The sequence below is a fragment of the Diadema setosum genome, chromosome 4 (assembly GCF_964275005.1).
Source record: "Diadema setosum chromosome 4, eeDiaSeto1, whole genome shotgun sequence".
Lineage (NCBI taxonomy): Eukaryota > Metazoa > Echinodermata > Echinoidea > Diadematoida > Diadematidae > Diadema > Diadema setosum.
The window spans coordinates 43910132-43936576 of NC_092688.1; the positions used below are offsets into that span (position 1 = coordinate 43910132).

General features: G+C 38.5%; 1 protein-coding gene across 1 annotated transcript in view; it reads right to left on the minus strand.

Moving 5' to 3' along the window:
- LOC140227319 (carboxypeptidase D-like) overlaps positions 1-26445 on the minus strand; it is a 53873-nt gene that overhangs the window by 21328 nt on the left and 6100 nt on the right. The window contains exons 3-7 of the mRNA XM_072307736.1: positions 11621-11790; positions 4809-4888; positions 3873-4049; positions 1907-2098; positions 814-1091 (exon numbers count right to left, since the gene is read on the minus strand). Coding sequence (XP_072163837.1) covers positions 814-1091; positions 1907-2098; positions 3873-4049; positions 4809-4888; positions 11621-11790 — 897 coding nt within the window. The remainder of the gene's footprint in view (positions 1-813; positions 1092-1906; positions 2099-3872; positions 4050-4808; positions 4889-11620; positions 11791-26445) is intronic.

Consider the following 26445-nt stretch of genomic DNA (forward strand, 5'->3'; position numbering starts at 1 on the left):
TTTTGAAGTTCCCAAATTCTCAAGATATGACTTCATTGCCTAGGTTTGGAAGAAAGGACAGTGCTGTAGTCCAATCCAAAGTTTGTTGTTCATCGTTGGAGTCTTTTTCAGTCTATTTTCTGAAAATGAATACTTTTCAAATTGATAAATCAAGCTGTCCAGTTCAATGTGGCAATGCAAAAATAAAACTTGACAAATTCAAGGTGCTATAAAGCAACACAAAATATCTCGTATAATGGGCAACAGAGTGCCATTTTCTTATTGGTTTGTCTTCCGGAAAAGAAGGTGCTTTAGGATATAGTATATCATAACAATTTTTCATCATCATATATGGTGAGAAAACTGGACAATAGTTATGCAATGCATATACAGGGCACGTTTGGAAATCAATTTCTCTCATCAAGATCATCATCATATTCGTCACCATCATCATCACTATCATCATAACCATTATCATCATCATCACCAACATCATCATCGCTATCATCATCGCCACCATCATCACCGTCATCACCATAATCATCACTATCTCATTATCATCACCATCATCATCACTATCTCATTATCATCACCATCATCATCAACATCAACATGAACATCATCATCATCACCAGCACCACCACCAGCACCACCACCACCACTAGTAGCAGTAGCAGCAGCTTTCAAATAATTGAAAATTTCTCATTTTTTCATGCACTCATGTAACTGGAAATTAGGCACTCTAATCCAAACACGCCGAATAGTTGAAGTATTGAATGTATGGCAAATCATTTTCATATGTTGTGTCAACCTCTGCCTATAACTTTGTCTTACGGTAGAGAATGCAAGCGCTAGCTGTTGGAAGGTGTCATCGTCTGGTGCTGGTGTGTAGTGTGTGCTCTGGTCCTTGTTCCCATCGTAGGGGTAATTGGCAACGATGGAGCCCCCATGGAGTCCAGCAGAGATGACAAACGGGTGCTTCTTGGTCCAGCTCATGATGGCCTGGGTCTCCGGCTGGATCGGGCCCGTGCTGCGGCCGAACCGGTCCGGGAAGTTACGGTTGAGGTCGATGTTGTGGTGGTTGCTGCGACCAACTGTGCCATCAACATCACCTTGGGATTATTTTGTTGTTGTTGCATGGTGGAGGAACAGAGTGTCAGAGATAAGTTAATACATGGACCTGATAACTTTGGTATGGTGAAGAGATGGATATTCCATTTTCCTAGCAGTAACTTACATATCACTGAAGAAATTCAATTTATCATTTTTACTGTTGACTCCATCACAACCTCCAATCATTATCATTATTCAATTCTTACATTCAGAATGTAAGAATTCATGTTTTGATGTTCATTATCATCAATTGCACTGTTATAGTCTCTTCTTTTTCCTTCTCAATATCAAAACTATTTTGATAATTCTCATAACATTTAGTGTTGCCATGGTTACCCTTATTTCTGTCAAGATCTATCATTCTCTTTCAACATCATCATCATTATCATCTTAATCATTTGTAAAGTTTATTTTCATAACTTTATGATATTCACCACTACAAATATTGTCATTACCATTACCACAATAATTACTGTTTTACCACCTCCCTTTTCCTTTCCCTTCTAGCTATCATCAGGTTTACTATTTTATCATCACTGTCACTACCTCTCCTGTTATCATTTCATTATCTTCACCATCCACATCACTTTACGGCACCAAATCAACAGCAGTGGTGTTATCATCTTCAGCACAAATATTGATTACTGTAACATCATCAACATCATCATCAGCAATCATCTTCATCAGTCACACTATCATTCATGGCATCAATACTATCATCTTTTGTGTAGACTTTATATTAGTCTTCCAGACATCATCAGTGCTCCATCCATTCTCCTCCTCCTTATCCGAGGGGGGATTGTTGTGACCTCACCTTCATGGGCAGCCGCCTTGCCATCTGGATTCATGCTGGGCACGATGTGGATCCTGGTGTTGTCCACCAGCCAGCGCACCTGCTCCGAGCTCTCATAGTTCTCACACAGGAACTGGGCAAGGAGCAGCAGCATCTCTCCGCCCACCACCTCGTTGCCGTGGATACCAGCAACATACTTCATCTCTGGTTCTCCTGGAGATGGAGGGAGGGATGGGGAGGGGAAGGGAAGGGGATGAGACAGATGGATGCAAGAGGAAAATAACCTCAGGACAAACCTGTCCTTGGTGTACAAAGAATGACACTGAAGTACATGAAATCTTAACACATCTTCTACACATTGCTACACTTTCTTAACACTGCTTGAGGGATGCATGACTTCATTAGCACAACAGAAAAGTGCGGCAGGGAAGCTGATGATGGTAGCAATGCATGGACAGAACCAACAGTGATTAAGCAGTGTATAACATGAAGTACTATCCTACAGTATGCAAGTCACTACACAGAGTGAAGGTGTTAATCATCACACATACTAGTACAGCCATGTTTAACACGGTGTCATGGACAGTAAAACACTGTGATGATGATGAGTGTTAAGTACGGTACAGAGCGAAACACATTACACCACACTGGTGTACAAATATTTCACAGTGTGTAACACCATCACAAATTGCAAGGCATATTTTAAGCATAACCAAACATAAAGCACGGGAAGCAGCATTCAGCTTATTGTTCATTTTTTTTTTCTCTAACACCCATATTACACTGGTTCACAGGAGCACCTCGCACAATTCACCATTGCACATCTTATAACAAAGCAGTGCAGCCTGAAAGCAAACACGTCTGCAATCATTCAACCAAAACAATAATCAAGTGCACATCACAAACGGTCTGTACCGAAAAAGCAAAACACATCCAGCTTTTGGTTTGTTTGTTCAGAAAGAAAACACACATTAAACATGCCTTCTCTCCTTTCTGTTCAGCTACAATACACAAAGCACACATAGTATATTTGTATTAGTCATCCATTAACATATCTACATTTTTTTTCCTTTTGCTAAGACAATAAGTTCAACTCTTGATAGATGGAGAAAAAACTGACATGTCTATACATCAAACAATACTAAACAAGTTGTATACCAGATAGGAATAATGGAATATATATGGTACGATATACAAAATATAATACTTTGGGAAAATAGTTGCATGTATTGTAACAGTGAAAAAGATGCATATTGCAATGTGTGGACATTTCTTTTTTTAATTGTCTTCATAAGATACACCAAGTTAAAGTCTTTCATCATGAAAGATGTTGTAATGGCTAAGTTGAGGAAGATTAAGGACCCCATATGAGACCTTACCTATAACTTTCTCAACCAATGAGAGATGAAAGTGAGATGAAGGGGATCTCCACACCCTACCTAACCCATACTTTTCTGCATAACTGACTTTACTGTCCTGTACAGTGAGGAGTAAGAGCTAAGCCATATCTCATCTTACCCTACAGTGTACCTTGTCTTACTCTTAATCATTTTTGTGCCAGGGACTTTGGACAGTGTGTACCATGCTAAGGGGTTTTCTAAGCCAACCAGCACTTAAAACACACGAAGGGTTAATGAGCTTGGGATTGGACAGGGATGAGTCAAGATAAACCTCAACCTGCATCCCACTTAATCCACACCTTATCTTACCCCCATCTCAATGTACAGGTGCAGATTGGAAGTGCATGGAGGGAAAGAGGTCAGGATAGAAGAATTTGACTTAGGGGCCTAACCAGCTCCCTCCCTTACCTTACCTATCATTCCTCCTCAGTTGGGGATCAAAGGGGGAATGGGCACAAGGATTTCTGGATCCTACCTGACTCACCCCCTGTCTTTTACTTCATCTTATTTTGACACTATATACTGAGAATAAAAGGTGACAGTGAACAGTAGGAAGAGAATACAAACTCCAACCCCAGGTGGCCTACCTGGTTCGTGGCCTCCCGGATTGTCGCTGATCTCGATGGCCATCAGTTGCCGGTCCTGGACCGAGGCACCGATGGAGTAGATGCGGCTGATGTTGGGGTAGCGGGCCGTCAGGTCCTGAAGGAAGACGACCATGGTCTCCTGGCTGTGGTGCTGGATCGGGGATGGCTCGATGAAAGCTGTCAAGGGGTGTGGAGGGCGGACAAAGAGTGAGGGTTAGTGAGGGACCAACAGGTCAAGGTGATACTGTCCCCGTGTTCACACTAGATCCTGCATTGCAGGAAGGACCTATTGTGAACGCAAGGTGTTACATACCCATTTACAAGGATGATATATCACATCTCGATGAGACCTTATCTCTAAAATTGGGATTGTTTTCATCAACACAAGCATAACATTCAATGAAGCAGTACTTTTCATTTGAGGGACCTTCTCTCTCTTTACAACAGCTCGGGCAATGATGCTTTTCTGATTGACATCATATACCACGGCTCAAACATTAAATAATACCTTGATCCTTGTTGGCCAATCAAAATCAGATATCTGTCACTTGTGCTTGCTTTGATAGACGTGATCAATCAAAACATATTTTATGAAACTGAGGTACAGTAAGTGCATGGCGATTTAACACCAGCGAAACTTCTTCACAAAAACATGTTTGTGACAAATGAACACTGGTTATGTGGGAATATAAAAGTCTGGACATTGATTTTCTTTGTTTGAACATCTCATTTGATCATACATCAAACAAAGATGGGAAGAAAGTCCAGAAGGTGCTCCAGCACGACCCCTTCAACATATTGGCAAAAACATTACTAAGAAATATCTTAAGGGCAAACCGCATTCAAAACACATGCAACACATCTGTATACTTGTTTGCAAAACAATTCATGCCGACGTGATTCTTGCACTCAAGAAGAAATGCTAATTATTCTTACTTGTCAGAGGTCGGAGTCGAAAGTTTTTCCTCACGACGCCATGCTCGCTCACTTCCACCTCGCGCGTTTGGCTTGTATACCTGGAAAAAGTAACATCAAAAGTTGGGTTCATACAAATCGGCATAAAAAAAAAAAAAAAGAATTGAAGGTCTTCCTCATGTAGATTACAGTGTAGGGAAGCCATAAAATTAGCAAGTCTAACCTTTCACGATTGGGACTTCCCGACAACTTAGCAAGTTTCACAATAAGTATGGGCTCAACCTGGAGTGTACAGTCACTTCACGGAATGATGACCAGGTGGTTGCTAGCCCCGATTAACTCCTTCAGTCCCCTGGTAATATGCTCATGTACAATGCCAATGGCATTTTCATATGGCTGAGCTGCAAGGATTACTCAGGTTGCTACTATTTAAGCAAAGTTTCATCACTTAAAATCCAGGGGGATGATGTCTAGTAGATGAATTAACAGGTGTTTACTGGTAGGAAAGAAAAGTTCGGCTATAATGTCAGCTTAACCAGTTCAACCAGAATTTAATTACCTGGCAATGCATTTGATCTAGAGTGAAGTACACATACACATCACATCACCCTTCCTGCACCCAGACAATAGCAAGGGTTGTAGCCGTGAAGTTTATTGTCTAGTATGCAAGGTTTGTTTTTAGGCAATATATTTTACAATGCCATCATTTCAGTAATTTTCCCAGGTTGTCACTGTGCCAGTTACAGGGAATAGTGATGCATTAAACAACAGGCTTAAATACTCGTGCCTATAATGAACGTTTGTATTTAAAGTAGATCTCCCTAAGCTTGTCTTCACAATGACTAATGCTCTACGCACAATGCTTATACCAGGGCTGCACACTAACCCATTTTTTCTGCCGGTCCGACATGTCTCTGTCGGACCGGTAGATGCCCCATTTTACCATTTTTTACCGGTCCGAACAGAAAACTTACCGGTCAACAACGGCAACCTAAAAAAAAACATTAAATTACTTGCAAACTTATTTTCTTGTTTTTATGGACGTACCCCCCCCCCCCCATGTACATTTTACTGATTAGGCCTAATGTCTTTTTAAACTTGAATTATTTATTGCACAAGAAATAAAAAAAAAAATGAGAAAAAAAATAGAATGTTTGTTCGTGAATTACAGTGTAAAATGATAATGAAAAAAAAAATCAGATTGTATCATGCGTTTGTGACTTTTTCTAAACATCGGCGCACGAACTTGCTGCATAACCGTGATTTAATGAATTATTTTAGCTGTGATATTTTCTGATGCACGAGCTACAAGGGGTTCTTTATTTTTCTTTCGACACCCTCTTCGCATTTGTGCATGCGTTCTGAAAGGTACACGACATGCAGGGCCGAATTCGCAATCCTCTTTGCGCCCATTTCTACTTCAAATATCAGCGGGATTGTGACGATTTCATGAATTACTTCGGCTGTAACATTTTATGATACACGCGCCAAAAGGGGTGAAAATGTGTCCTTTATTTTTTGCCGATATAAACTCTTCGAATTTCGTAAGTGCGTTCTTAAAAGATGTACCACACGGCCAAATTCATGATACTTTTTGCGCCTATTTTTACCTCAAATATCAGCGGGATTGTGACGATTTCATGAATTACTTCGGCTGTAATCTTTTATGATTCACGCGCCAAAAGGGGTTGAAAATGCGTCCTTTTATTTTTTCCCGATAAACTCTTCGAATTTCGTAAGTGCGTTCTTAAAAGATGTTCAACACCGCCGAATTCATGATACTTTTTGCGCCTATTTCTACCTCAAACAAATTATCAGCGGAATTGTGGCAATTTCATGAATTATTTCGGGTGTAACTTTTTGTGATCTCATGCACGCACCAGCTAAAATGGTTGAAAATGCGTTCTTTATTTTTCTCCCCACAATCTCTTCGCATTCCGTACATAAAGATATACGACACGGCCGAATTCACGATCCTTTTTGCGCCTATTTCTACCTCAAAATATCAGCGGGATTGCGATGATTTCATGAATAACTTCGGCTGTATTCTTTCATGATGAACGCGCCAAAAGGGGTTGAAAATGTGTCCTTTATTTTTTCCCGATAAACTCTTCGAATTTCGTAAGTGCGTTCTTAAAAGATGTATGTGTACCACACAGCCGAATTCATGATACTTTTTGCGCCTATTTCTACCTCAAATATCAGCGGGATTGTGACGATTTCATGAATCATTTCGGCTGTAATCTTTTATGATTCACGCGCCAAAAGGGGTTGAAAATGTGTCCTGTTATCTTCTCCCGATAAACTCTTCGAATTCGTAAGTGCGTTCTTAAAAGATGTTCCACACCGCCGAATTCATGATACTTTTTGCGCCAATTTCTATCTCAAAATAATATCAGCGGAATTGTGACGATTTCATGAATTACTTCGGGTGTAATCTTTTGTGATCCACGCACCAGCTAGAATGGTTGAAAATGCGTTCTTTATTTTTCTCCCCATAATCTCTTCGCGTTTCGTATGCATAAAGGTATACGACACGGCCGAATTCACGATCCTTTTTGCGTCTATTTCTACCTTAGATATCAGCGGGATTGCGATGATTTCATGAATTACTTCGGCTGTAATCTTTTATGATGAACGCGCCAATATGGTTTGAAAATGTGTCCTTTATTTTTTTCTCTTCGCATTTCGTAAATGCGTTCTTAAAAGATATACGCCACGACCAAAAATCATAATTCTTTTTGCGCCTATTGTCTCCTCAAACTTCAACGGGATTGCGATGATTTTATGAATTATTATTCGGCTATAATCTTTATGATGCACGCGCCAAAACGGGTTGAAAATGTGTCCTGTATTTTTCTCCCAATAATCTCTTCACATATCGTATACATGCGTTCTTAAAAGGTAGGCCTATACGACACGGCCGAATTCACGGTCCTTTTAGCGCCTATTTCTACATCAAATATCAGCGGGATTGCGATATTTCATTAATTATTTCGGCTGTAATCTTTTGTGATACACGCGACAGAAGGGTTGAAAATAAGTTCTTTATTTTTCTCCCGATAATCCCTTCACATTTGTGAATGCGTTTTCAAAATTATACACTGCACGCAGGGCCGAATTCGAGATTCTTTTGCGCCTATTATTGTTTACTCAAATTTCAACGGGATTGCGATAATTTCATGAATTACTCTTTGGCTGTAATCTATATGATGCAAGCGCCAAAAGGGGTTGAAAATGTGTACATTATCTTTATCCCGCTAATCTCCTACCATTTAGTACATGCGTTGTTAAAAGGTATACGACACGGCCGAATTCACGATCCTTTTTGCGTCTATTTCTACCTCAAATATCAGCGGGATTGTGGCGAATTCATGAATTACTTCGGATGTAATCTTTTGTAATGCACGCACCAGAAGGGGTGTGTCCTTTATTTTTCTCCCGATAATCTCGTTGCATTTGTGCATGCGTTTTTGATAACCGACACGGCATGCAGGACTGGATTCAAGATCTTTTTTGCGCCTATTTATTTCCTCAAATTTCAACGGATTTGCGTTGATTTCATGAATTGTTATTCGGCTGTAATCTTTTATGATGCACGCACCAAATTAATATGTCCTTATTTATTTTTCTCCTCTATAATCTCTTCGCATTTCGTACTTGTATGAGCTTTTGAAAGGTGTACGACGCGGCCGAATTCATGATCCTTTTTGGGACGATTTCTACCTGAAATATGTAAGCGGGACTGCGATGATTTCATGATTTTTTTTTCTCCCTTGTATTATCTCTTTACATTTTTTTAAGGGCCGATTTCGTGATCCTTTTCGGGCCTATCTTCATTATGAGACCATTCTGAACGAATGAAAATATTCATTTACTGTATCGCTGAATATAGAATATGTTTTTACTTTTTCTAAAAATCGGCACAAGTAAAATAGTTCTAACATGTCAACTGCCACGCAGCTGCGAAGCCGGGATCGGATCGATCTTGCGTTAAAAAAAAAAAAAAATCATGAGTAAAATGACCCAGAAATGCGTGCGCTTCTATCAATGCTTCTTGTCTGGCATGACCGCCGATCGCAAGCAAACGAACAAACAAAACGGGATCGGGGAAACAATCCATGCATTTCAACAGTTACATTGTACCGTACATCCTTTGCATGTATTGCATAGCATGGCAGTGCGTGAGCAGCGCCAATGCGCAAGCGAGCGCGAATAAACTGGTCGACTGCTAGTGCTCAAAACTAATATACAATTGTATGTTTACTTTACAATTGCACCGGTAGACATATTCGAAAACTTGCGTAAAACGTGTTGAACAATGCGATATTTTGCATTCTGTTTCTCCCTGATCGGGGCTGATCTTTTTCTTTCTACTGACCCCGCCAACGCTTTTTTTTTTTTACTGGTCATGTCGGACCGGTAACTTGTGGATTTCCTGAAAAGTTACCGGTCCGACAGTGACTTTTGCCGGTCTTGACCGTCGGACCGGCGCCAGTGTGCAGCCCTTATACACAGTATCTATTCATTGTGACAGACGCAAGTGTGTCAGTACGGATACATCTCCGGGCAGCTGGACAGGGGAAGTCTAGTTAAGTGTCTGTGCCCTCTTTCTGACTTCTGAAATTTCTCCTATATGTAACCACGCTTCTGTATTACGCTTTTGAAAGTGCATTTAGAGTTGCGGTGTGTTCAGACAATGTAATTAGTCTCCTCCCCTACTACAAACCCCCAAACGAAATTCCACACAACAGCTGCATCTAATGCTAAGTGACCTGTCAATCAAAAATACAGTTCCTTATATACGTGTGCAATTGTACAGACAAACATGGACAAACAAGACACAAACAATCAAAGATCATGCAGCATATTGGCAGAAATCAAAAGTGGTAAAGCTACGCTCCACCTCATCAATTTTTATAAATGTGCAGCCAGATTCAAACAAAATTTGATCAGGAGAAACCTCTACGCCAAATGGCTAAAAATGATTTGAGTGACATGTTCAGGAGACCTGTGATTTAAACTCGTTTTCAGACTTGTACAACAAACTTACTCCATGAACACGAAGAAAATGTTTCCAAATATTCACAAATGAATAATTGCTGTTCTGAAAGGACTGTGACTGGAGTACAAGCGTTTTTAGTAATCCATGCTCCCCCCCCCCCCTAGCTAAAAGGGGACCAAAGCAAATCATGTAGGGACAAAAGTTGACCCTGCTAATGCCCTGTCAATGGAGGTACAGCTTTTTGGCTGGTTAGTACGCTTGCCACAGACTCAAACATACGTGTACTCACCCACTATACCTCTTTTGTGAACAAATTCATAAATAAAATCACATATATCATGTTGTTCTTCGCTTTTTTGAACGATACAATTGTACTTCATAGTAAGTACTTTTTAATGGGATATGGGGGGGGGGGAGCCGTAGAAATATATCAGAAATAGATGTTGTATACATTAAACATTTAGCAATTTGAATATACACGTAAGAAAAGAAACAAGTTTTATAGGGTTACATGACTACATTTTAAGTCAAATGCTCAAAAATTTGGGAAGCAAGTCTATTCTCAAAAACACTTGCAGGGTTTTAAAATACCAAAAAAAAAAAAAAATGTTGTAACTATTGGGCAACATTGATATGAGCCTTGTACATCATAATATAATTGCAGCCATGTGGGCCAAATCTTATCATTATGTCAATATTGCTCAAAAACTGAAAGAGGTAGGGCCTACAGTGTGTACAATAACTACATGTAGTTTGATCCGTAACATATGCAACAGACCAACTGAATGCCGCCCGACCATACACTGGATCCTACAGTATGTACCCCCTTCAAATTTTGTTTGGCAGAGATATACCTAACATATAATCCTATTTACCCAGAAAAGCCTCCTAATATGCAAAGAGCGCTACTGTTCTCCCAGAGGACTGTACAACAACTATCACCTCAGATACCCATTTACTGCACACCTGGGCAAAGGTGGGTCAAACAGGGCGTTGACAAATTTTTGCACAAGGCAAGTATTAAAACCTGATATCTCTCCTTTTTGAGCCCAGAATCGTTTTCATTATACCATAGTGCCTCCAGTTACCATTGGCAACAGAGTAAAAGTTAAAAAAACACAAAAAAACAAAAAACAAATCAGGGACCAAAGTAATATCCCAGTCAAACTTGCCTCATTTGGTTCCAGTGGTTACATCACAGCAGCCATCACTTTCTACATATACATGTGTGGATATTAGCTAGAAAAGCTGGCATGGCCCATTTATTGCATTCTTACATAACAAAATAGTACCAAAAGCCATGAAACAGCTTAAAATGAGTTTTGCATGGTTGATCTTAAAATGTACAATTATCTCCTGGCTAGCACATGCATATCATATGCTGTAGGTTTGTGTACAATTGTCATCTGAAGAGCAGAGGAAGTTGAAATAGTAATTACAGTGAAAAGAACATGAACTAGCTGACTACTAAGCAATCGCCAAGGGTTTCTGCCCCAAAACAAAGAGAATTAATGAAGTACCACTAGACACTCTGGTTTTCAATATCCCCCACAAGATTCCACATGAATTTGGGGCTTTCAGATCCTCTACTTTCATAAGCAGATAAAACCACGAGGCAAGACGTCTTCACTCAAAACCTTAAAACCTGTTTCAAAACCTCAAAACCTCAAAACCTTCTCAGTTTAAACACAAACATATAAATCCCCCAGAAGCTGAAAAATAAAAGTGATGATTTCAAAAAACTTCTGAAAGCTACCAAAAGGGGACGTTGACTGATTTCCAAGAAAGCAACCATGTCATGATATATCTCAAAGGACCTTCCACCTACCCATCAGCGCTAGCTGTGATGCTGTACTTTCCTGGGAGCAACAGTCGCCAATAGTTGCCATACTGCACCGACTTGACGTCATGGTCGATGCCCCGGACGGAGATGGTAGCACCCACGATTGCCGAGCCATCGAAGCTGTCCAGCACAGATCCTTTCACACCGATGTGGACCTTGGGGAAATAAAGACAAGAAAGAAGAAGATCATTAAAAAAAAAAGAATGAAACAGACTAGAAATGAAATAATGACCTGATACTGTTGGAATATTCTTGTATTTGTTTTAACTTCCTTTATATTTTGTGAGTACCACTTATTTGATAAAGTTTCCATGAGATTTAGATTTATTTGGATCATAAAATTGAGAATAAATCAAGTTTGATCAGTCAGTCCGCAGCACCCGATAATTCGCTCGTATTTATTCAACTCGTATGCAAGCCCGCTTTAGGCTTGCATACGTAATGAGCTGCGTAAGGGGATTTTGTCCTTGGGCTTTCGGCTACAAAAATACACCTTATGTTCACAAATTTGGTATCAAATTCAAGGAAAATATGTAAACTATCGTCACATGTTACTCAAATTATTGTAAATGAAAAATATCATAGCGTAATTTGAGCTTGAAAAATGATGAAAAAAGTAATTCGTGCAGTACACTTTCCAAGACGTCAAAAAATACCAAATTCACCTTGCGTCTCAATGAAAATGCTTTATTTGGTAGTCCATCTCCTAATCTTTGTATCCATGTAAATATCTTGACAACTTGTTGCTTAATCCGGTCAGGAACCAGTAAAATATACATCGATGTCAGTGCTGATCAGCTTGAAACCGTGCAATCTCAAGAGTAAGCTCTCTCATTGGACAGCGCCTGCACTCAGCGCTTGCATTACGTCATTACGCTGCTACACAACGGTTTCATGCCACTTGCGGTTTCTTGGCACGCGTGTAGTTCAAGCGCTGAACGCACGCACTGTCCAATGAGAGAGCTCTTTCGCACCACTGTACACTTTGTGCGGAGCATACTTCTGGCTTAGGAGTGAATTTTACAGACATTTCAAAACGGAAAAACTAGTATAAATCATGCTTGCGTCTCCTTGACTCCAATATATGATGAGTATCTAAGTTTCCTCTCTACGAAAAAGCCAAAATCAGAAACAACAGTTTCTTAATCCGGTCAGGAACCAAAAAAGAACTTTAGATGACAAAATCTTCCGTGAAAAGCAGGTAAAATTTACGCAAATTCAACTGATTATATAGTCATGATAAGATCCGATGTTATAGGCAAATTTAGTATCAAAATAAAGATCAAAGTCTGGAAAACAATTTACCGTGACTTGTAGCCATTACGAATGTATATACAAGTCGCTACACTGTGAAAACCATAGCCCTATCAAAGTCTCGCAAAATCTCGCACGACGAGACACCTTTCGAACGCAAAGATCGTCAACGAGAGTGCTGAATAAATCTTGCCGGATCGGTTCATTAGCATACGTGCTGCGGACTGACTGTGATGGTTGAAAGGCAAAGCAACTGACAGATAAAACTGTGCAGGGAGCAGAATGCTGCAAACTCACTTGTCCACTTGTCCACAGCAACGAAAACTCACTTACAGCTCGTTATTCCAAAGGTTCATTAATATGAAGAAGAAATAAAGGGTCATTTTTCCAAATGTTTGTTAGTACGCACCTTCTTTGCACTTTCAGATCAACAAATCTTTGGAATAAGAAACCTTATTTCATTTCCAGATTAATGAACCTTCGAAATATTGAGCCCTATTTTCTTCTTGGATTTTTTTTCAAACCTTCGGAATAAGAAACCTTTGGAATAACGATCCTAATTTCATTTCCGGATCAATGAACCTGTAGAATAATGAACATTACCCAAAAAACTCACAAGTGAGTTTTATCCTGAAGGTTAAACATTCCAGGAAGAAGCCAAGAATACAAATGGTGAGAGACAAAATACGCTGCTATTGATAAGAGATTTCTGCTTCATCATTCATGCTCCGGAATATGAGCCAGAATTCACTGGAAAGTATATTATGTACATCGCTCCGAAATGCGGTGATACAATGTAGATCCTGTGAAACGTGGCGTAGATTTTGCAAATTTTGCAATGAACTGAGGATTGGTACCGGTAATTCAACAACCAAACGTCATAGGTTTTTATTACACTATGTTTCCTGATTGGCACATTTGCTTGAAAACTGATTGTCAATGAATCGAAATTACCTAAAAGCCCTAATCCCTATTGTGCCATCAAAGCTCTCTTGTTGGACTGAAGCACAGTGTTAATATGCCCGATTGGGCTGGCTGACTTAAACTTAGGTCGGGTTGGAGTATCGCTAATTATCTGAAAGCTGATTTACGAAGCTTGGCAAGCTGAGCTGAGAGCCTGGATGGGCACATTAAGGGTTATAAAGTTGGCATATATCGAAAGCAGTTTGTTAGTATACACAACGCAATCATATAGCAGATGGAATTGATGGAAAGTTCTGCAATAAACATTTTCAGGATTGGGCACAGTTTGTGTTTTTTGTCCCGCAAATCCAGGAGTGGCTTCAATACACACTGTGTATGTTTGAGCATCCATAGGTTAAAATGAGTGTCAGCACAGGGGGTTAAGAAATTCTTTAAATACAGTTTGTGTACACTCCTATGAAACCTATTTACTAATTGAAGGAAAGCAGTTGTGTTCCATCACACTTTTACGTTATTGCAAAACATGAAAATTCTAAATAAAGCACCCTCTCCTCTCGCTCACTTCTTCAATTTTTCATATTTTCTTTCTTTTTTGTAGGGAGGAGGGGGAGGTGTGAAGGAAAAATTAGCTGTGGAAAGACAACCATAATAACATTTGCCAATTCAATTATTTCAAAAAGGAATGTAAACTTTGTGGAATCACGCTAGGCAACACTGGATATTACATTTGCTCTTCGCATTCTTGATTCACACATTTCAATGATGCCATTTCCGATGAGACTGCGGAAAAAAAAAGGGGGGGGGGAGGGAAACATGCTTTCCTCTCGAGGCACTGCGCTGGAAATTGACAGTGACAAGTCGGAAGATGAAGTTTGATGCACTTTCGTGCAACTCGTCAGGTGAAGAGCACCGGCCTTCCGTGTGCTCCGCGGGGGGCGGGTAATAGCTTCTCAGTATGGGGCAATGCACTACAACCAACGGACCTCCCAAATGAACACACGTGGGCAATGGCAGTGGGTTTAAAAATTTTTGCCTTCCATGAGACTTTAAGAAAGTTTACAAGACCCTGTAATAATCTCTGATGACTTGAGGTCAAATAGGGGTTATGAAGAAAAAAACAACCAAAGTAACTTTGTGATTCACAACCTTATAAAAATACAAATTTTGCAAGAAAGAATTTGATTCACATGTGAACTTTGGGTGACATTAATCCCTGGAAACAGATGGCAAAATCACAGAAAAAAAAATCTATTTAATGCCTCCCCAGAAAAAAAAAAAAAAAAGAAACCCTCCCCCCCCCCCTCCCTGTAAAACCACAAATATTTGCAATGCAAACTATTCAATGTATATTGTGTAGACAATAATTTTTGCATGCATTTTAATTTCACAAATCTTGGCTGCTCAAAAGATTCACAAAAATTTCTGTTTTTACAGTAATCAGTTTGAACTTTATCCAGGCACACAGACAAAAATCCTGGTCACAAACACACTAATTTTAAATTAATTGGTACAATCAAAGAGATTGGTACAGAAAGAGAGAGGTACAGAAAGAATGCAAAACTTTTATCAAAATTATATATCAAAGAGCCTGAAGTATGAGAGTCATTGATTTCATATGTCTGATTGGTGGTATGTTTTGGTGGAGAAAAATACAGGCCATGCCGGCATGTACACGTAATATGCAAATAAGCTGAGGTGAAAAAGTCAATTACTCATAATTTGTTTTGTTAGTTTGTGCACAAATTTACCATAAAAACATGTTTTGGGTGATGATATTGCAACTACAACCATTTTCCCCCAAAAAAGTCATAATCAATACAAAAAGATATTCATGATACCAAATGATACAAGTGTTTATTTTCATTTATTTAGTATTAAAATAGAAATTAATTGAAGATCTGTATTGGACCTACGGTGACTTGTAAGGCCATGATGTCACAACCTTACCTCATTTGAAATGTGATTGCCAATATCACTGTTTCAATAAAATATGCAAAATATTCATTTGTTCCATTTATAGTCATTGTCTTTCCTTTTTTATTTCAAATATAGAAATATAGTAAAAATTGCGTGATTTCAACATTCTTGTATCTGTGCTGGCACTCTGATGAAATCAGAATTGCATGATCAAAAATGTGTTGGAATATGCATGATTTGTCATTCAAAACTTATCTGCTCGACTTTTCTTCAATCGAAATACACAATTTGTCCTGCTCCACATTCACTTTTTTTCGATCAAATACACAATTAGTACTGCTCCACATTAACATCCTGTACTGGGCCAGTGATGCATAATGTATATTGCTGATATTTGTACAGTCTGCTCACACAGACATGCCTTGAGGGCACTGAAGGTGATTCTATAGTTTAAAGCTAACTTTGTGGTGTGTATGTGGTGTGTGTGTGTGTTATGCTACAGTTTTTTGTTTTTTCATTTCTTTTTAATGTAATGTGCCTTGATAATCTGTCATTAGAATGCAAATTTTTAGAGAATTGCCCTCTGGATAAAATTTTATGACAAAACATTTGCTTCCCTTTTTGACTCACTGGGTTCAACCGAAGTTAGGGAATTCATAGAGAGGGATGAACCCCCCCCCCCCCCCCATCCCATGCCTACAAATCAGGTTTAACGCCTCTATAATCAGATTCAGCCAAAAGCTGCAGGGAAGCTCAATGTGACTGCTGGGTTTGAGGAATGTCTATATTTGTTTTTATTTTCTTTTAAGTTCTGTTTTGGCAGTTTCCAGCGGGCTAATGTGTGACAGATAATGTTGAAGATAGCTCCAAATGTCATCACTCCCATAAGATGTGCATATTAGACTCTGAATTACGATGATATGTACACAGTATGCAGTGTGCTACTGTTTCATATCACCATTACCATCACTGCCATAATCATGTACTTCTACCTCTACTACAACAGCAACTACTACTCCTGCTACTACTTCTACTGCTACTAGTGATAATTACTACTACTACTACTACTACTACTACTACTACTACTACTACTACTACTACTACTACTTCTTCTACTACTACTACTACTACTACTACTACTACTACTACTACTACTACTACTACTTCTACTACTAGTACTACTAAATACTACTACTATCACTTGGACAATTTCTACTACCACTATCACACTAACCACTGTACTATTTCTCATAATCTTAATTATACTACATGTACTCCTAATATTATGTCATCTACTACAGTAGCTACTACTTCCATTATTATTATTACTACTTCTATTATTATTACTACTGCTGCTGCTACTACTACTGCTAAAACAACTACCACTACTACTACTACTACTACTACTACTACTACTACTACCACTACTACTACTACTACATATAATACTATTATGAAATTAATATGACTGCTGCTGTGTCTTGCTAAACTTTGAGAGTCAAGCTTCAAATTCAGATTTTAAATTTCCAGCGGCTGATAACTGGTAATTTTATAAAACTTTGTTTCCCTAGCTACAATGAATTGGAACAGGATTTACAAAAAAAAAAAAATAAATAAATAAATACAATAAGAATGGGCAAAACAAGTGAATGGTACCGGTAATTGCAATTCTAACACTGAACTAACTACTTAAAAAGACAACATAGACACTTTGACTTTGATTTTGTTGCAACTGAATGAAAATTAAAATCTAATTTTGTGTTTTGCTTCATACTCGCAAAACAAACAAGAAAGTGCATCTTCACAATTTTCATTTTGAAGCTACCCCCTTTCTCCGGCCCATAACATTTCCCTGATACTAAAAAAAAAAATAAATAAATAAATTCCCTTTTTACAATGTAATGTGAACTTTAATTGTGATTTGATACGTGATCAACACAAGTGTACCTACAAAAGGAGGCAAATGCTCCGGCAGAGTAAATTTACAAAAAGACGTATGTTCAAATAGCCAATCAATAGTCACTCCTAATGCTTTGCAGATGACATTTATTACAGCTGCAATGTAATCAATTTGTGAGCATTTTGCTGAACTTTGTCCTCTCTGGTGAGTTTCACATTGAAGCCTGATTAATATACAATTATCTTGAATGTTTGGATAAAATTTCTAATTTGTTAAAAGATAATTTGAGAAAAATCAGACAAATCAATGATGAGGGGGGTAATTGCCTGGATACGGTACAAGTATATTTAATAGAGGAAGTGGTTTAGAATCTCATGCCAAGATTTTGCTGGAATCATTATCTACATGTGTTTCAGATTAAATACACTTATATCCTCATGCTTGTTAATTTGATGGTATACCAAATGCACAAGTATTGCACTTTTTGCGTTCATCGCATCACACTCACAAGACGAATCGGATATGTTATACCGAATTTCCTCATTCTGTTTACAGGAGGGATGTATGAAAATAGTACCGGTACTACAGAGACAATCAGTGCAATATTTCATGGAGGAAGTGGTTTAGAATCTCATGGCAAGATTTTGCTGGAATCATAATTTACATGCATTTCAGATAATGCACTTATACTCTCTTTCATGCCAAGATTTTTCTCTCAGTAAATTATCAAAGTTTGAGTAAAATCAAGGAGGAGCATCAGCAAAACCGAACAAAACAAACAAAAAAAAAAAAAACACAAGAAAAGCAAAACACATTTTAATATAAATCTACACATCATAGGCAATAAACCAACTTTAGTTTACTATGTTATGATATGAATCAACATATCAGCATAGCTTCATATTTATGATGTTCACATGCAACATGTATGCCACAAAAAAACAAAAAAAAAACCAAAAAAATGTCCCTGTTAACCAAATTCAGAGGTTGGGGTTGGGATGGGGTTGTGATGAAGATGGAGGGGGGGGGGGCAGATCAGTCTGAAGCAATACGATTTTTCATGTATGATGATATATGGCAGCATATAAGTGACATTCAGGGCAGACTGATTTTTGCTCCATAGCAGGGATCCTTGCCTTTCAACACTAAAGCATACAGCAGCTGTGTATAATACTAGTACAATGTAGCTCTTTGAACATGAGCCTAGAGGAAGCTGAAAACAGTGAAAAGTGAAAAGGTTATTGACAGAACATTTGGACTGATCCCTGATATCCTTGATCCTTTGCATGTTTTTTTTTTTTTTTCTAATAACATGCAATTGCAGTCTGAATATTGTCAGTTACTATCAGCAATGACTACAAAGTTAAATCTATACTACACTGTACTTTTACAACTTACTTTTTTGTTTGGTTATGTTATAGAGAAACATATTTCTGCACATGACCCGGACCTACATTGTACGTACTTCACAATACGTGTGCATGTACTGTATATAACGAGTGCATTCCTTGACACATATCATCTAACCTACGAAGTGGCTGTACTTCGAGGCCAACATATGGGTTCTCACATTTCGAACTGCCATAGATTGTGCCCTCACGTCTGATCGATGAGTGACAACTCGACATTGACTCGAGAAATAATGCATTATTTCCTGGGTAAGGATGATATACAAGGAGAGTGAAAGGGAGCTACAGACAGTGAGCAAGAGAGCAAGAGAGACTGAGAGACAGACAGACAGACAGACTGAGAGACAGACAGACAGACAGACAGACAGCTGCACTGCCATACAGACACTAGATTCGCTATAAACTATACGCACAAGTTTGATTCATAATCTACGTATAATTGTTCTTTTTTTTTTCCAGTGGACATCACTCCCCTCATCACCAGGGTCCTGTTCTATGACAAGATCATAATCCAACATAAGTCAGAAAATGTAATATAAGTCAGATCAAAATTGAGTATTCAGAGAATTGAATGTTTCATCTTTTGACAGATGTTTGATCTCAGCTTTTATGCAACAGGGCCCAGAATACCACAGTGAATGCAAATTATATACATATAAAACTCGATTACGATAAACACATTTAAGTTCCAATATGCTCAACTTTTGATTGACTGAAATACAAGCTGCATCAATTTCAAAAGCAAGTTTTCATGTAACAGGGTCCCGGACTGTGAAGCAGAAGACCTCATTGCAATGCATTATGGGATATGTTCGTGGTTTATGGTCATGGCTGCGGGTCAAATAGTTGCCCCTGTCAAGAATATATCACTTGCTACCTCCTCCTATATACACGTATACTATTGAAAAGATGTGTGCAAAATAAATCTAAGCCTTTTTATGAGAAGTTATTAAAATTTTCATTCATTTCAGTTTATATACATGTCTCTACAGAGTAAGAGAAAATCACAAAAGAACCAGCAACTCCATGTCTTATTGTTAGTACATGGCAGGAGTTCAAAGTCAATGAAAATTTTACCTGTAAGAGAATGTTTGTTGGGTTTTTTTTTATGACTTAAACTGCACATTTGAAACCAGGAATCTGCAGAGATTTATATTGAATCGGAGAGGTGGTACTGTACAAAAGTGAACAAAACATTAATATCAGTTTAAACAGCTTGAAGAGCGTCCCATGCAGAGAGGTGTGAGAGAGAACCCCTCTTGTACCTCCCTGGTCTTCTGGGGTCCCCTTTCTCCTCTCATCATCTATGTTTATTATATGTCACAGAGTATCATCTCCCCTCCTTGTTTATTTTCCTTGAAATATGATTCAATGTAATTCTTTTAGTCATACGAAGCAGGTTCGATTCTCCGGGATTTTACAGGCACTTGCAAAAACACGGCTACTTCCTCTTTTACCATCTGCACGAGACAGGAAAGTCTTCAGTCTTGTGACATTTGAACATGTCTGCCCAAAAAAAGCTCCCGTACGCATCGACTGGGATGCGAGCTGAGCAGTCGGGGACTGGCCAAAGAGAAGTGCTTTGATCCCCCGAGGAATAATGCGGTGTAAATTTAGCCAAGTCTCCTTAAATTGGCATGCCGTTGACACCCTGGTTGTGCTCAAGAGCATGATCCCATGTGCGGTATAACCTCTTGTTCTATATCATCTGTGCACCAGTACTTCCTCAGTGATACGTGCAATTATGTACACTGTATCGTTTTCGCAGGAAGAGTGACTGTGTTCTGCGAATGCTGCATCATATGAAAGACTTATGTTGTGCCCTTCGACTTACAGCTGTAAGTTCGAACTTCACGACAGTAACATTTCATTGGCTGTTCCTGTGAGATCCATCTCCCTTCTCCCACAGTTACTTAGTACCGGTACATTCAAATTGCTCTAGATATAGTATAGATATCTATCAATCACTACATCTGGCCCCAGGCTAAACCTTTTTCCGGATCTGGAAATCATAACCCCAAAATACCAGTCAATTGATATCACACATGCGATGGCAAACTTACAATAGCTGCACCAAAGGATGGAATAATCTGGATCTTCCATCAAAAACAAAATAGAACTCACAAAACAAAACCAAACAAAAGCAACATGAATCTGTCAGTTCATAAAAGGACACATCTTGTCCCATAAATAATATTTTACCTGATTTCACTTCCATCATTTCACTGAATCAAATAAATAATGGCATAGTACCTTTTTTATTCAAGTGGGACACATACAAAATGTAACCCTGTTGCCTGAAATGTGCATGTTCTGTGCCTAGTAGAAAGGGTGCCTGAAATACAAATTGTATGTATGCATATGATACATGAATATCTGATGGAAACAAAGAGATTAATCTAGATATCTAGCCCTTTCCTCATCTGTAACTGGCTTTAACACGACTGTTGTGATGGCCAATGACTTGATATCATTTGATTTGCTTCAAAATGTATATACAATATTAAAGCATTCAGTACAAAAAACCATTTCTGCAATATCCTGACTCTGAGCACTGACTCCCCCATAATACTTCAATCACTGTTGCATGGCAAAAAGCCAATAAATCTTTCAACAGCCCCATTGGAGATCTATTGTGAGTAGAGGTGAGTTAAGCCATTGTATCACTCAAAATACATCAGGTAAACAAATAGTGTGGTATTTTACAAATACCATTTTCATTAAAAGAAATAAATAAATAAAAAAATGAGCAATTCAACAGGCCACATTTGACTGACCATAACGACTGAATTGTAAACCAGTGGTATCTTACTTCCTGGCTTCCTTACATATTGCACTCTGACATGAAAAAGAAAAGAAAAGAAAATGGACTGTAGTTTAACTACAGTATTTTTTCAGACTTTTTAAAATATTCTGGAGGCTACCCCTTCTCCTTCTTTCACCTCCTCATGGTTCGGAAAACCACTCCCTTCCATATCTCCTCCCCTCCCCCCCCCCAAAAAAAAAAAAATAAAAAAAAATGCAGAGATTCTTTGTTGGATTTCACATTACCTTCAGGAAGAAATGGATTTGACCCCCATCCTTCATGATAACAACTTTCTGAATCATAATTCTACACAACCTCCCTCTCAAGAAATGTTTGATAAGTATTACTATATGTGACCCGCTACAACAAAATGATCCTAAAGTCGGGCGAGGTCGATTATTTGAAAATTGCATGATATAATCCCCTAATCTTTCTGCTTTAGATTGATATATAACACATTTTATAAAAATAATCGGCTGCGGAGATATCGATGTTTAAAAGAGAGCATGTCGAGACGTCTGGAAAATCACTGTTTCGAGAAAAGCGCCCTAAAAGTCTTCCTTTCGACGCAATCGCGATCAATGGACACGCAAGTCAGTTTTCACCTCTGGACAATAGAAGGTAAGCCCTAGCAACCCCCGAAGAGTTCATTCAAGCACATCAGCGTCGGCGGTCTCCTCACCAACCAATCAGTGACCAGGATGTGAGAAGCGGCTGAGCATAGCGCACCCCGCCCGCACGCACCAGTCGACTGGGCATTGTGCGAGCTTCACGCTTTGGTTAGCAGCAAGCAGCAAACTGACCAATGAGATCACTCTGGTCGTTGTTAGGGGCGGAACCTATCTGTGGCGCTCAATCCAAATTTTCGAACCAGTTTCTGCTTCGTTGAAACGCCAAAAAACATGGCTCAGAAAAACGCTATTTGTTGGTCTTTCCTTTGATCATTTTGCTTCAAAATTTCGACAGATGATAGAAGACATGTTAGACTCCAATAATATATCAAAATCAGAAAAACGTAAGTTTTTACCTATTTTAATGCTCTGACTTCAAACTCGATTTTCACGGCTTCGACCGTGCGTGACTTTAGGACCTTTTTTGTTGTAGCGGGTCACATATCATCATAAAACTGTAAAAGTGGAAATTCTCGCAGTGTTGAAATTCTCACGCATTTTGCGCAACCAGAAGCTAGCGCGAAAATAAAAGCATGCGAATATTTTTGCTTGCCATATGTTCCAGTAGTTGATGTCTTGATTCCGCGGAATTAAAAACACACGAAACTCTTCTAACCCAGCCAAGCGCAAAAAATTAGTCGCGCGAAAATATCCACATTTACAGTATACTCAGGAAGCCTAATATTTCTCAGTGAACATGAATGGGTTTACGCAAAGGTCTACATTGAATTTTATAGATTATTTGTCAACATCATTGCTGGTCCATCTCACCTGAGCATAAAATTTGTTGGTGTTCAATGTCTATTGTATTGAATGACATGTCACATTCAATCTTAGGTAAAAATAAATGTAGGAAAATGCATTGCCAAGAATGTCATGAGATTTGCAACAGAAGCAGCAGCCTTTCTGACTTGTACAATAAAAAAAAAACCCACAGAAAAGCCAATCGACACTTTTCTGTCATAAAGTAGCACAACTTGTAACTTCATTCACACAATGGATAAGATTCTGAACCGTTAGAAATGCTACAGAGTATCACCATCTAGAAATGATAAGCATGAGATCTTGATGATTCATGATTGCCAAGGAGAAAATTTTCCCTCCACATCTTGTACAATGCATGGCTGTGTGACTGGTTGTATCCCCCCCCCCCCAACTTTCATACTACATTGCAGAAGTCACACCTGCCACTTAGCCGAGAGGCGCTGTCAGCGGCCGTGACGAGTCGATTGCCATCTCAAATAGGAAGCAGATGACAGATGGGGATCTCCTTGGTATTCTCCCCTTGTCGTCTTCTGACAACGCAGCGCTAATCAGCTCATTTGCAGTCGAATGAGCGACTGTGGCATCCCGTCCCTGAAGCTGATGACATTATCCTTGTGTCTCATTTTGGGTGTAATTTAGATCTCATTAATTGTGCTGCTTTTAAGGTAATTAAATGATCTTATGCCATGAAATGCACACTGCAATAGTTCACAGGAATGCACAAGATTACAGTGGAGCATGTGATTCCCCAGCTCCCAGCGAATCTTTATAAATAAGGTTAATCAATGATCATCTTCTATATGTTCATCTATATACTATTCCAAAGTATGAGTAACTGGAATTCTAATTTCCTTTTGTCATTGCTTTAACATTTACTGACAGCACAAGACGGTTGTATGTTATATGTTGTATGTTAGAAATTGATAAAATGCTGTGAAAATACTTGTTAATGATAAATTCAAACAATTATGACACATAAACCCCATGGAAAAAGGTGATATTGTGAAGGAAAACAAATCTTCCATGATAAAATAATATATGAAACAGAAAGTCCCAACATTCCCTCTAAAAGGTGAACGAATTATTCAAGGAAATATTCATTACATGGTTGGAAATAGGAAATCACAAAAGCATCAGTCCAAACAGGAATACTTGATATAAATTTATAATGTAAAATACACATGGGACCAAGACAAAAGACAATTAAAACTTTAGAGAAATCCTCACCAATTTATGAGCAGCTGGAATAAAAGAAAATTCTCCAGAAATTTCAGCTCCATGTATATTGTTGACAAAGAGGAGCATCTCAGTTTAAAATAATAACAAACAGTGCTTACAATTAATGAAGGCAAATATCAATTAACGAAGGTAAATATACAATACAGTTGTAAGAGGAAAAAAGGGGGAACTGAGCTGCAATGTTCAGTCTAAACAATCTAAACTGAAGTCAGGCACACATTCCAAGTCTGATTTATGGGAAAAAAGTGATTCATCATCCTAGAATTATGCTGCTCTAAGTTGTTATGAAGACATAATCCATCCCTGGCACTGAACTTGTGTTTCCTTCCATTAATCTGCAGCAACAAGCTGCAAATCAACCATAAAAAAGTGTTGCAACTGAACGTCAAAGTTTCAATCTTTGCCAAGTACAGTATTATCTGTGGTTTGCACATCTGGTCTCAAGTACTTCATGAAATCCTACATCTCTACAAGGCAAGAGAGAAAGACATGATCATGCTGTCAATCTTTAGACAAATTACAAATATTGTCTGATTTGGACTAAGTCTGCTAAAACCCAAGGTTCTCTCTCTCTTTTTTTCTTTTTTGAAACACTTTAATTTTGGGGAATATTAATCACCACTAACTGGTCGCTTCCTCTCAAAACGCATGATAACTGGTTGTGATAAGAATTTAAAGATGTCAGTAGAACTGCAATTTCTAAACATCCACCTCACACTTTTAATAGGATGCTGTAATCTGCTCAAAGTAACTGTCAATCAGCAATGCAGAGTCTGTGAAGAGATAGAGTAAGTAATCACTTCTCCAAGTATTTTGAACAAAAACATGCAAAAAATAAGAGCTCAATGAAGCAAAACGTAGCAGCTAGAATCAAAGGGAGTCACACTTCAGAGAGCATTTTTGTGCTGAAGTCCTTCAGCCAATATATGCAGAACTCTCAACGATTGACTCCACATTTGATATCAACTTACAAACAATGGATGTGCCCTGGTCAACATCTTGAGGTTAGAATAAATTCAAATCTGTGGGTGAAATTTACACAAGATGAGGGACTGCAGAGGCATGCACTTGTGTCTTCAGTGAAGCTATGGCAATTCACCCTCTTACAACCTCTCCTTATCAAATAACAGTAAAATCTCATGCAGTGTGCCACACAAAGTTGCCGATGCCAGGGCAAGAGTCAAACTCACATGACAAAGATAGTATAACAGCTAAAAGTGATTGTATAGTATTGGTGGAGATGAGAATTGGACTTTCAGCTTTTTGGGAGATACCAAGAAACCACTTCTGAATTAGTACAGATCATACCATTTCAAGAGGAATTGAAAGTTTATTGGAATTGCTGAGACATCCAAAACAAAGTAAAACAAAAGCAATCCTAATAACTAGGTGGGTCCCACCATTTATTAGGAATGCTGTTTTGGATATCTCAGCCATTTTAAAACCAATCTTCATCAAATAAAAGTTGAATCCCTCTTGGAATTACATGGTCTTTCATATTTCATGAGCGGTTTTCCACTATCTCACCAACAAATATTAGAATCCTGAAGTTAGGTCTCAACCAAAACCACACAATCCCTTTAAACATTCTTTACTAAACATTAGAGCAATACATTCAGAATCACTACTGCACCAAGGGTGCATGGAATACTTTCATCATGGATGCCCCACCACTCCCAGGCTCTTTTCTGATTCCACCACTCTGAAAGAATGGAGCAAAGATAAATTTTAAAGCCATTTACTTTGCACTCATCTACAATTGTATTGCACCTCATTCAAAATAAAAGATTCATAGAAGTTGGGGAAAATACAATTACTTCAAATTTTGACATTTGTAAAATTCAAAAGTTGAAAAAAAAATGTGACTGCATCTGAAAGGAAGACTATCAATGATTTTGCAATATTAGCTGCATGAGCAGCTGCAT